The sequence below is a fragment of the Mus pahari genome, chromosome 5 (genome assembly GCF_900095145.1).
Source record: "Mus pahari chromosome 5, PAHARI_EIJ_v1.1, whole genome shotgun sequence".
In the NCBI taxonomy this organism is placed as follows: Eukaryota; Metazoa; Chordata; class Mammalia; order Rodentia; family Muridae; genus Mus; species Mus pahari.
The window spans coordinates 48655182-48668037 of NC_034594.1; the positions used below are offsets into that span (position 1 = coordinate 48655182).

At 36.0% G+C, this 12856-nt stretch overlaps 1 protein-coding gene across 2 annotated transcripts in view; it reads left to right on the top strand.

Moving 5' to 3' along the window:
* Spag16 (sperm associated antigen 16) overlaps positions 1–12856 on the top strand; it is an 834729-nt gene that overhangs the window by 120891 nt on the left and 700982 nt on the right. For both annotated transcript variants that reach the window (XM_021198510.1, XM_021198512.1), the window contains one exon: positions 11494–11621. In XM_021198510.1, the coding sequence (XP_021054169.1) occupies positions 11494–11621 (128 nt within the window). The remainder of the gene's footprint in view (positions 1–11493; positions 11622–12856) is intronic.

The following is a 12856-nucleotide window of genomic DNA, read 5'->3' on the forward strand; positions in this document are numbered from 1 at the left end:
AGCAAATGGACCCAAGAATGAAGCTGGAGTAGCCATTCTAATCTATAATAAAATATACCTTCAACCAAATTCAATGAAAAGAAACAGGGAAAAATCTTCATACTCATCAAAGGAAATATCTACCAAAATGATACCTTAATTCTGAATATTTGTGCAGCAAACACAGGGTAACCTACATTTGTAAAAGAAACATTGCTAGAGCTTAAATTGCGCCTCGAACCCCATACATTAATAGTGGGAGACTTTAACACCTCCTCTCACTAATTGACAGGTCATACAGACATCATGAATCAAATAGACCGAACAAACTTCTATAGAATATTTCACCCAAACACAAAAGAATATATGTTCTCTCAGTACCTCATGGATCATTCTCCAAAATTGACTGTATAGTTGGTCACACAAAAAATTGAACACAATATAAGAACATTGAAATCAAGCTTGTAACTTAGCAGACCACCATGGATTAAAGCTGGACACCAACAACAACAGAAACACCAGAAAGCCTTGTAGAAACTTAACAACTTTTTATTCAGTGATCTCTGGGTCAGGAAAGAAAGACTTTCTAAAATCCAATGGAAATGAAGACACATCATACCCACATGTATGGAACACAATAAAAGCAGTCCTAAGAGGAAAGTTCATAGCACCTCCATAAAGAAATTAGAAAGTCCTTATACCAATAATTTCAAAATATACCTGGAAGCTCTAGCAAAAAAGAAGCAAACATGCCAAAGAGGTGTTGAAGGCAGGAAATAATCAAAATCAGGGCCGAAATCAATCAGAAACAAAGTAATACAAACAACAAAACCAAGAACAGTTCTTTGAGAAAAAATCATTAAGATAGGCAAATTCTGAGCCAAACTATCCCAAAGACAGAGATACAGCATCCAAATTTAAAAAATCAGAAATGAATCCGGCGAAAAGACAGCAGACAGTGGGAAAATTCAAAGAATCAAAAGCCCTTACCAAAGTTAAACCAAGATCATATAAACCATTTAAACGGCCCTGAAACCCCTGAAGAAATAGAAGCAGTCATTAAGTCTCCCAACCAGAAATCCTGGGCCAGATGATTTTAGGGCAGAGTTCTACCAGACTTTCAAAGAGCTAATACCAATGTTCCTCAACTATTCCACAAAATAGAAGCAGATGTAACACTGCCAAACTCATTCTATGAAATCACAGTCACACTGATACCTAAACCACACAAATACTCAACAAAAGAGAGAAAGAGAGAACTTCAGACCCATTTCTCTTAGGAACATTGTTGCAGAACTACTCAATTAAAAAAAAAATACTTGCAAACTGAATCCAGGGACAAATCAAAGACTTTCTCTATCATGGTCAAGTAGGCTTCATCCCAGGAATGCAGGGATGTTTCAATATTAAAAAGTATCTACCAACATATCAACCATATAAACAAACTCAAGGAAAAAATTTACTTGATCATCTTATTATATGCTGAAAAAACCTTTGACAAAATCCACTACCCCTTCATGATAAAAGTATTGGGGAGATCAGGATATAAGGCACATACCTGAACATCAAAGGAACATACAACAAGCCAGTCTCCAACATCACACTAAATGGAGAGAAATTTTAAAAAATTCCACTAAAACCAGGGACAAGACAAAGCTGCCCACTTTCTATCTATTCAATATCATACTTGAAGTTCTATCTAGAGCAATATGACAACTAAAGGATGTCAAGAGGATATAAATTGGAAAAGGAAGAAGTCAAAGTATCACTATTTGTGCATGATATGATAGTATACATAAATGACCCCCAAATTCTACCAGAGAACTGAAAAACACCTTCTACAAAGTGGCTTGGTACAAAATTAACTAAAAGGGACCAGTAGCCCTCCTTTATGCAAATGATAAATGGGTCAAGAAAGAATTTAGGGAAATGATACCTATGATATGAACTTCAAGTTCTTGAACAGGGACATTGAAGAAGATGCTTCATGATAATGGATATGAAAAATGGACATAGTGATTATCGTGGTGACATAATGCCATAGTGGTAAGATGGCAATGTGCAGACTCAATGAAATCATCCCCATCAAAATTCCAACACATTTTAAAAAATAAATTCGAAAGAGCAATTTGCAACTTCATATGGAAAAACAAAAACCCAGGATAGCCAAAACAATCCTTAACAATAAAAGAACTTCTGGAGGAATCACCATCTCTGACCTCAAGCTGTACTACAGAGCAATAGTGATAAAACTCTACAAGGTATTTGTTTAGAAACAGACACCTTGATCAACAGAATTGAATCAAAGACCCAGAAATAAACCCACACACATATGGTCACCTGATTTTTTTTTTTTTTATAAAGAAGCAAAACCATACAATGGGGAAAAAAACCATCAACAAATGGTGCTGGTCTAACTGGATTTCTACATGTTGAAGAATGCAAATAGGTCCATATTTATCACCCTGGAAAAAAGTCACATCCAAATGTATTAAGGACCTCAACATAAAAACCAGATACACTAAATCTCATAGAAGATAAAATGGGAAATTGCCTTGAATGCACTGGGACAGGAGACAATTTCCTCAATATAATACCAGTGGCTCAGGCTCTAAGATCAACAATTAATAAATGAGACGTCAGGAGACTTCAAAGCTTCTGTAAGGCAAAGTACATTGTCAATAGGATAAAATGACAGCCTCAGACTGGGAAAGGATCTTCACCAACCCTACATCTGGCAGAAAACTAATATTTAAAATTTATAAAGAAAACAAGATGTTAAACACAAACAACCCAGATAACCCAATTAAACAATGGGCGACAGAGCTAAATGGAGAATTTTCAGCAGAGGAATCTCAAATTGTCCAGAAGCACTTAAAGAAATGTTCAAAGTCCTCAGTCAATTGGGAAATGCAAATCAAAACAATCATGAGGTTCATTTTATATACATAAGAATGACTAAGATAAAAATCTCAAGAGGTAGCACATGTTGGCTAGGATATGGAGCACTCCTTCATTGCTGGTGGGAGTGCAAACTTGTACAACCACTTTGGAAATCAATTTGGCAGTTTCTCAGAAAACTTGGAATTGTTCTACCTCAAGAGCCAGCTATACCACTTCTGGGTATATACCCCAAAGAAGATGCTCCACCATCCCACAAAGGCACTTGCTCAAATATGTTCATAGTAGCTTTATTTATAATTACCAGAAACTGAAAACAACTTAGATGTTTTTCAACTGAAGAATGGATAAAAAAAAATGTGGTACATAGATATACAATGCAATGCTATTCAACCATTAAGAGCATCATGAATTTTGTAGGCAAATAGATGGATCTTGAGAATATCATCTTGAGGGGGTAAACCAGTCCCAAAAGGACATATCTGGTATGTTCTCACTTATAAGTAGATATTAGCCATAAAATACAGGATACTCACTCCACAGACACAAAGAAGCTAAACAAGAAGGAAGGTATGAGCAAGGATGCTTGAATCTTACTCAGAAAGGGAAATAAAATAGTCATAGGAGACAGATGGAGAGATAACTATGTGGGAGAGGGGATGGGGAAGATATTGGGAGTTTCAAGATCAGGTGTAGGGAGGGAGAGGAGATATGGCCAGAGATCAACTAGAATGAATGGAAATCTGTAGCTGATGGGGGTGGGGAGGGCATCTCCAGGTTGAGACAGAGACCTGTGATAAGGGAGACACTCAAGAATCAATGGGATTGAACTTAGCTTTGACTAACAGCAATGGGGATATGAATCTAGAAGATGTAGCTAGGCGGGAACACCAGTGAAGTCATAGGGACACCACCACACACATAAAACTTTCAACCTAAAATTTATCCTCTCTACTAGAAATGCAGGGATAGAGGATGGAACAGAGACTGAGGGGGATGGCTAACCAATAACTGGCCCAACTGGAGACCATCCTAGGAGTCAGCACCAATTCCTGACACTATTAAAGATACTCTGTTATGCTTGCAGACAGGAGTCTAGCATGGCTGTCCTCTGAGAGGCTTCACCCAGGAGCTGACTTAAACAGATGCAGATACCCACAGCTAAGCAGCAGATGGAGCTTGGGGACTCTTATGGAAGAATAGGGGGGGGGAAGGATTTCGGGCCTAGAAGATGATAGGAACTCCACAGGAAGACAAACAGAGGCAACTAACCTGGACCCTTGGGGCTCTCAAGAGACTGAACCACCAATCAAAGAACACACACGGGCTGGACCTAGACATTCCTGCACATATGTAGCAGATGTGTAGCTTGGTCTTCATATGTAACCCAAACAACTGGAGTGGGGGCTATTTCAAACGATGTTGCTTGTAAGTGGGATGTATTCTTTTAGCTGGGCGGCCATGTCTGGCCTCAGTGGGAGAGGAAGCACTTAGCCTAGCAGAGACTAGCAGTCCTTCTCCAACCCCACTCTCCTGCTCCCCACCATGAGGAGAAAAGGAGGAGGTAGCGGGAAGGATTGTGGGAGTGGGTGACCAGGCAGTGAGCAGGAAGTAAAGTGAATAAGTAAAAGAAAATAAATAAATTTGTAAGTTTCATTTTTTTTAAAACCTATTTTTAATGATGGTTCTTAAATGCTTTAACCTGCCTTATAACTCACTACCCACCAGAGGTAGTGGAAAAGAAAGGTTCTTTGGAGCAACTCCCATCTGTGTTGTCTGGAAATTGGCAGTTGAGTTCACAGGTCAGCAGTGGCAGCTGAATCACTTAATGGATACACCAACAGTCCGGACTGGTAGAGTCGGGATAGCAAACAGGAATCAGCAGCAGCAGCACTTACCTAGCAGAGACAGCCAGGCCTCAGTCTCGGCACAAGAAAGCAGAAAGGACCACGAGGGATGCCAGGAGAAGTTCTAGGCTGTGCCTATCTCAGGGAAGTGATGATCTGTGAAGAGATGAGACCCACAAGCATTGTACAGCTAGCTCCATAAGCAAGCCTAGCTTAGCCTCCAATCCTATTTATACCCTCTAAACATCAGGTGTCCTCCATGGGTCTTGTCTCAACATGTGGGGCTGTCTCCGCTGACATCACTCTGCCAGTCAACCTGAATCTGAGGAAGAAACTGCAGCACACCACCAGAAGATTTTTGGTGCACTTCTTTGTGGAGTGCCAACAAATGGAGTTCAACTATGCAATGTTAGGCAGACCCTATATGCATGTCATAGGCAAAGAATCCTCCATTGTCTCTCCTTTCACGAGCTTGCTTTAGCAGAACTTCCTCTCTCCTGTGCCTGCTTCAGGGAAACGTTCCTTCATGAGTCTGCCTTAGCCTTTCACCTGTGTCTACTTTAACAAAACGTTCCTTCACGTGTTTGCCCCAGCAAAACACTATCCAACACAACTGTCTTTAAAAAAAAAAAAAAAAAAAAAAAAAACCTTAAAAGTTTCCTCTTCATTAGTTAACTTGAGAAAACAACAAAAACATAACAAACAAACAAAACATGGCCAACAGCTTGCATAACTGTACATTTCAACTCACATTGTAGCTGAATAGTGATGGAGAGGCCTGGTTTTCAGGCCTGAGTTTTACTTCATATAGAAAGCCTCACTCTCAAAAATTGATAGTCATTTAGTCTGGGGTGGAACCAGAGATTGTGGTATTTTTAATTCAAGCTGTGAGATGCTTTCAAGTCGCAGAGTTGAGAGCCACCAGCTGCTGAAGCATATTCCTGAAAGCTTAGCTTTCCTTGCAGTTGTACCTTGTCAATAAAAAGAATTGGTGATGGCTGGGGATAGCTGAATGCATTATTTTCTCCCTCTGTTTTCTATGCATTCTTTATTTAAGAATTTTACATTGACCTTCCCGATTCTTTGACTATTTGTTGGCTTATGGTTCCTGGAATGCTGGTTGGTTAACGTGAGTCTTGGGTTCTGTCTCTGTGAGTGCTTACATGCTGACCCATCATTACTATAACTAGGTCTTCTCTTGTTTGTTTTTGTAAATCTTCTTTCAAATAGCTTCTTAGTTATTGTTACATATTCTTATTTTCATCTGAGTATAGAGACAGGCAACAAGACTTAGTAACTGTTTCTTAATGCTCTATTTTGTTATCTTTTTGTAGTTCAGTACAATGCTCATGAAATTGTTGCATATAGGTGTTTTTAAGTAATGGAGTTTTCTGTGTACAGGTGTGTGTACTTACATTGTTAATACAACACAATGCATGTGTATGTAGTTACATTGTTAACACAGTACAATGCATGTGTGTGTGTGCTTACAGTGTTAACACAGCACTATGCATGTGTGTGTATATATTTGCATTGTTAACTCAGTACTATATGATAGGAATATAAATTGATATCTAAAGAGATAACCGTGAAGAGCTGTAATGTTTTTGTCAAATATTTTTCTCATTTGCATTATTTATACTTCTGAAAGTGTGTATGTGCCTTAGGAAAAGTAATCAATGCAATACTGTTTTATATAGAGAAAGCTCTGTTAGTAGCATTGAAAACTACAAAAAGTCAAAAATAATAGAATAGTATACAAAATATAACAATAATAGTTTTTACAAAACAGACTCATGTGTCAGATAAAACTGTGACTTTGATAGTGTTACATGGAAACTTCAGGATGAATTGAGAACCGGGAACTTCAATATTCCACTCTCTTCAATAGACAGGTCATGCAGACAAAAACTAAACCGAGAATGGAGTTAAAGAATGTCATAAATCAAGTGAACCTAGCAGGCATCTGCTGCTCATTCCACCCAAACACAAAATATGTACTTTCTTCTCAGCAGCACCTCATGGTACGCTCTCCAAATGTGCTACAACACAAACCAGTTCAACAGATCAAAGAAAATTGAAACAATACTTTGCATCCTGTCTGATCACCATGCATTAAAGATGGATATTAACAATAACAGAAACGTCAAAAAGTATAAAATCTCGTAGAAACAGAACAATTCACCACTGAGTGAAAATGTGGCAAGACATTAATTAAAAGGAAAATTAAAATGTTTTTAGAATGGAATAAAAATAAAAATAACATATTAAGCTTATGGGACACAGTGAAGGTGGTTATAAAACGCAAGTTCATAGCATTAAGTGCCTCCATTAAAAAACTGGAGAGATCTCATGTTAGTAGCTTAACAACACACCCAAGAAAGGGTATCCATGCAGGACACTACCTGGATCCTCAGGATCTGCAAGCTGGATGGCTCAAAGTCATAGGGTAGGATCAAACACAACCGAAAATATGTACTATACCCATTAATTGGTGCCTGGCCCATTTGTCAATCAGAGATGCTTCCTACAGCAGATGATGATAATGACGGTTTAAGCCTAGCCTATTTGCATCTTGCTATGCTGTGTCGGGTTGCTATTACTAGAAGCCCTGATTTTTCTCTGAAGGGAAAAGGAGGAAGAGTGGATCTGGGGAAGAGGAGAGGTGAAAGGTTTATTGGGAGAAGGTGAGGGAGGGAAGGCTGTGGTCAGGTTTTATTGTATAAAAGAAGAATAAAAACAGAGTTAAATAAAGATCAAACAAGCAATTTAAACAATCACATAACTTCTAATGAAATAGAAACAGTAGTTAAAAGTATAATTGTCTCTTCCTAAAAACGGGTCAGTACAGATTATACCAAACCTTCAAAGAAGAAATAATACCAATACTCCTGAAATTCTTTTGAAAATATAAACTAGAGAAACATTTTAAACTTTTTTTATAAATGCTAAAACCTCACAAAAACAATTCCTCCAAAATGAAAATTATAAACCAGCCTTTTTATGCCCATAGTTGCAAAAATTCTTATAAAATACTTATAAACTGAATCCAGTAATACCATGGTCATGCTAGCTTATCACAGAGATGCAGGATGATTCAACATACATAAATTGATAACCTTAATCTACCAAATAAGCAGATGTGAGACAAAACTACAGGGTCATCTCATTAGATACAGAAAAGACCTTTGACAAACCCCAGCATTCCTTTGTGATAGAAGTCCTTGCATACAAAGGGCATACATCCACATAATTAAAGCAACTTACATCAGTCTTACTGCCTATATAAACCTATACATGGAGAAACACAAAGCGTTTTCACTAAAATGTGGAATAAGATAAAGGATACTCGTTCTTTCTGTATCTACTCAGTATAGCATGGAGTTTTAACTAGAGCAACGAGTCAACTGAAGGAGATCAAGGGATATAAGTAGGAAAGAAATGATATGATGTCATCTATAAAAGAAGACACCAGAAGATAGAACGATTTTCATATGTTCATGGATAGTCAGAATAAATAATTTGAAAATGGCCATCCTACCAAAAGTAATCTACAGATTCAATTCAATCCCCATAAAAATTAGAACACAATGCTTCACAGAAACTTAAAAATACACCCTAAACTTTATATAGAAATGTAAAAAGGCCAGGATAGCCTAAACAATCCTGAATAATACAAATGTTAGGGATATCACCAACCTAGATTTCAAATAATATTACATGGCTATAGTAATAAAAATAAAATTGTATTGATATTAAAAGAGAAATGTTGATTAGTAGGATCAAATTGACCTGCAATTGTAAATATTGTATGTTTTCTCTTATATGTGGTTATTAGCTTTTAAGCTTTCGATATGTGTGTTATAATTTAATAACCACAGAGTTTAAGCACTAAGTAATGTACTAGTGGGAGCAAAATTTCTCCAAAGGAAGGGGGAAATAATATAACCATATATGGAGAGACAAAGACATAACTGGAATAGGAGGTTTGAACAGGGAAGAAAAATGGGAGGGGTAGAGGAAGAATTAATTTAGGACAACTAACACTGAAGGTCATTTGAAAAGATGTGAAAAATTACTATTTAAATGCTTCCTAAGACATATACAAATATGAAATGAATCTAAATGGAGTCGCAAAATACTAAGGTAGACAATGCTTCAACTAGACATCTTATGTCTCCAAATGAAACTTCCAGTGCCTGGAATCAATTACATCATCTTTGGTCATTGGATAAAGGGGCCCAGTGTAAAACCTCAAATATCACAGGTTATTGCAAATGCCTTTAGTTACTCTCTACAACCAGATTGTAAAGTTTTATTTATGAAGATAACACCTATGTCATCAAACACATACACACACAAATAGAACTGGTGCCTAAATAGAAGATTTGTCCCTGCTCTCTAGGTAGCATTCACAGCTGTAAACTGTGCAACCTATAAAAGTGACCTGTCTGCAAGATACACTGGTACAATAGAGGCACAAGTGGCATGAGTGTAACCAACCACTTTTTAAAGGTAATTGAATTTAAGGCCCACCCCATGAGATTGAACCAATACTTGATGTTGTTCAAGTGGTCCAGAACCTGAGACTAGATAGAACACACATGCTCATGGGGAAATGCAATAATATTACTCTTCTAAAGTAGCATAGCAAAAAATGGCTCCTAATGTCACATTTCCATATCCATGGATCAGTGCTCTCACAAAATTATCAAAGAAGCTTCTTGAAATATATTAGAATTAACACTGAGGTTCGTTTAAGAATAATGTTTGGAGAAAAAAACTTTTGGAGCACACAGTCCTAAATGTAACTTCTTCTCTAAAATCTTCACTCTCGTCTCAGGGATCTATGCTGAAAAGGAGGCAGAAAGATTGTACAAGCAAGAGGTGATAGATGATTCTGAGTAAAGTGTGTTTTCTATGCACAATGGTATTGTTGCACTATGGAGTCACAAAGATTGTGCTATCATGTACAAGAGCTACACAAGTTCAAGTGCTGAGAGGAGAAACTGGGCATGGTGACCCACTGCTAGCCAAGAAACTATCTGCAGATGATACAAGCTAGAAAGGGGGATGTTTTTTTCCCAGTGGTATTCCATTGGGTATACCAATGATGATTTAGGAGAGTTCCCATGTCCAGGAGTATGTTGCCAGCACAAAATGAACTCACTGGTATATTTGTGCACTTTCTGTTTCATTTTTGCCTTTTAGTCTACATTTTCTATCTTATTGGTCTTTCTGTTTGTTTTGATTTGTGTGTGTGTGTGTGTGTGTATTTATGATTTTTGTATTCACTAAATTATATGTTCACTTTATATCACAGTCACAGCTGTCCCTCCCACTTCTCCTCCCAGCTCCTCTCTTTCCCATCCCCTCCCCTCCAACCCCTCCCCTCCTCTCCTTTTCTCCCAAGGAAAGGGGAGGTCTCCTGTGGGCATCACGCACATGCATAACTTTTGTTTGTTTTCTTGTTTGAGGGAGTCAGAGAACATAAACTCAGCTCGGTAGGGAGATGGTGAGAATATTGTAGGAATTGGGGAGTGTAAAACATGATCAAAATATATTTCATGTTTTCAATAACAATAGAAACAATAATAAAATTATTTTCAAAAAGAAAAGAAACCATGGTCTCAAATTTATAGAAACTAAGGTGAAGAAATTAAATAGTTCACCAAAAATGTGTAGCTATATCTTGATGTGAGACTAGAATTCATTTTTTTCTATGTAGTATTATGAAATGTGTGAAAATTGTATATATCCCATAATAATACATGTTATTATGTTATTCAGAAAAATATCCCACCTACAAAAGTTGGTTAATATTTTTCAGCTCTCACCATATATTAGAATGTAACATCTGTGAGAGCATGATTTGTTACTGGCTTTGTTCATTGATAGGTTTACCATGCCAAGAATATTATTTGAGAGAGAGTAGCTTTTAGAAATACTATTTGAAAAAAAAAGTTTGAGTATAAAAAAAATATATGACTCCATTTCTAATGACAATTTTAGGAAGTAAATACAATAGATTATTTGTGTGTGTGTGTGTGTGTGTGTGTGTGTGTGTGTGTATGTATGTTTTATTTTAAAGAGTTAATATATAAGCCACCAAGGATTTGAATACTTGTATTAATCATGTCTTCACTGAGGATACATCCGTGTCTTATGAAGTTTGCTTGTTGGGGAGAGGGTTAACTGACAAATGGAGATGTGAATCCTAATGTTTGTTACTTGAAGAACTCTAACAGAAATCTTTTACTATTGCCAAATACCTTTGAAGTAATCCCAGTTCCTTAAATGTAAGCAAGAAAACCATAATTAACCAGTTAGCAAGTGTCATTTTGCTATTCATGAAAATATAGGCATACAGTTAGCATAGGACAAATGTACTACACAAATCCTTAGGCTTTGACTGCTGGAATGAAATTGATGTCAAGGTTGAATGATTATCAAAAAATGACAATTGACAAATCATATAAGATGTTAAATTGTACATCACTTTATCTACCAAGGGAAGGCGCTCAAGTAAATTTTAATATGTTTGCAATTTAGAACTAAATTCTGCTATGAAAACAAGTGAATACCTTATTTTAAATTTTGTCTTTCTTGTATATTTTCCCAAAGTTGCAGTGGACTATGAGGAATTGATAGTAAGAGTCATCTATAATGGTATTTTTCTTAGAACTGGGTGTTAAGTAAGACAGATCGGTGTGTATAATAATATAGACATCTAACAGAGAGCTTTATCCCCATGTCCCCCTCACAGGATTCAGAGTTTCCTGTAGATATGCAACCAGATTCAAACTTGACTTCATATACAGAAAACGTTTCTGCAGCAAAATTTGACTACAAGCTAAACAATATTTTCAGACTTCATGAACTCCCAGTGAGCTGGTAGGACTTTCAGTTTTCTTAATGCTTTTGAGATCTTGCTGCCCTGTCTAAACTGTGGTGTTCTCTTAACTATCCATAGCTTATGTGATCTGCTATTACCCTGTGTGCAAATAGATGCTTTAGCTTCTCACAGCAATGAAAGAATCCACTTATAGCCTCTGGAACATTGCAATTTAATTGGTTTAGGCACTTGGTGGCAGTGTAGACTAAGTACATTATTGTAATTATTACTATTGAGCTTGTAGTTCCAACTTACAAGAACACGCATGGATTTAAGAGAGTTTCCAAGAATTATTTAAACCCAAGATTTGAGAAACTATGGATTTTAATAATTTTCTTGATTCCAGCAATGTACTTTTCGAGTAATGCAAGTTTTAATTTGTTCTTTTTGAAGTCATAATTTCATGAACTGTGGGTACATTGACTTAAAATAAAAACATTATGTCACATTTATTAGACTATAATTGCTTTATGAATCTGAACATTTACATCTATACATATAGAAAATGTATTTTTAATATCTTTTTGCCATTGACATGTTTGGCAATGTTTATTTTTCTTTTAGAGAAGAATGTTCCTGTCAGTAATTTGTAAATATAAAACAAAACGTTGTGAAAAACTTAAACTTCAGTAAATACTTTTTGTCAATAATCTTAAATATTAATTTTAGCTTAGATTAGTAGCATCACAGTCTTTCACTTTTACATATAATTTAAAGTATATGCAATTTTTCCTCAAGAATCTATGATTTGGTTAATATATACAGGAAAAAGATCTGTCATTATTCCTAAACTTCTTCAGCAAGAGTAATATCTTGTTGTATTGTAATTACATCTATTTTACCTGTAGTTTTCTTTTTCATTTGAAATGTGTCTGTAGCTTTTGATGATATTATATGTGATGTGATATGTATGTATACATATATGTACATATATGTTATATATGTATACATACATATCACATAGTTAATACATATATACATATAGATATATCACATGGTATGGCATACATATGCATATATATATATACATATAATACATATGTGGGGTATATTGTATATGCGCACATATGTGTCTACATATATGTTCATTTATATATATATGTATATATATGCATACACACATATATGTGTGAATAGTATTGGATTATCTTAAAAACAAGAATGTTATATATGATACTTTATGTATATGTAGCATAATTGATATGATTTTAATTACAGGATTAAAACCCATATG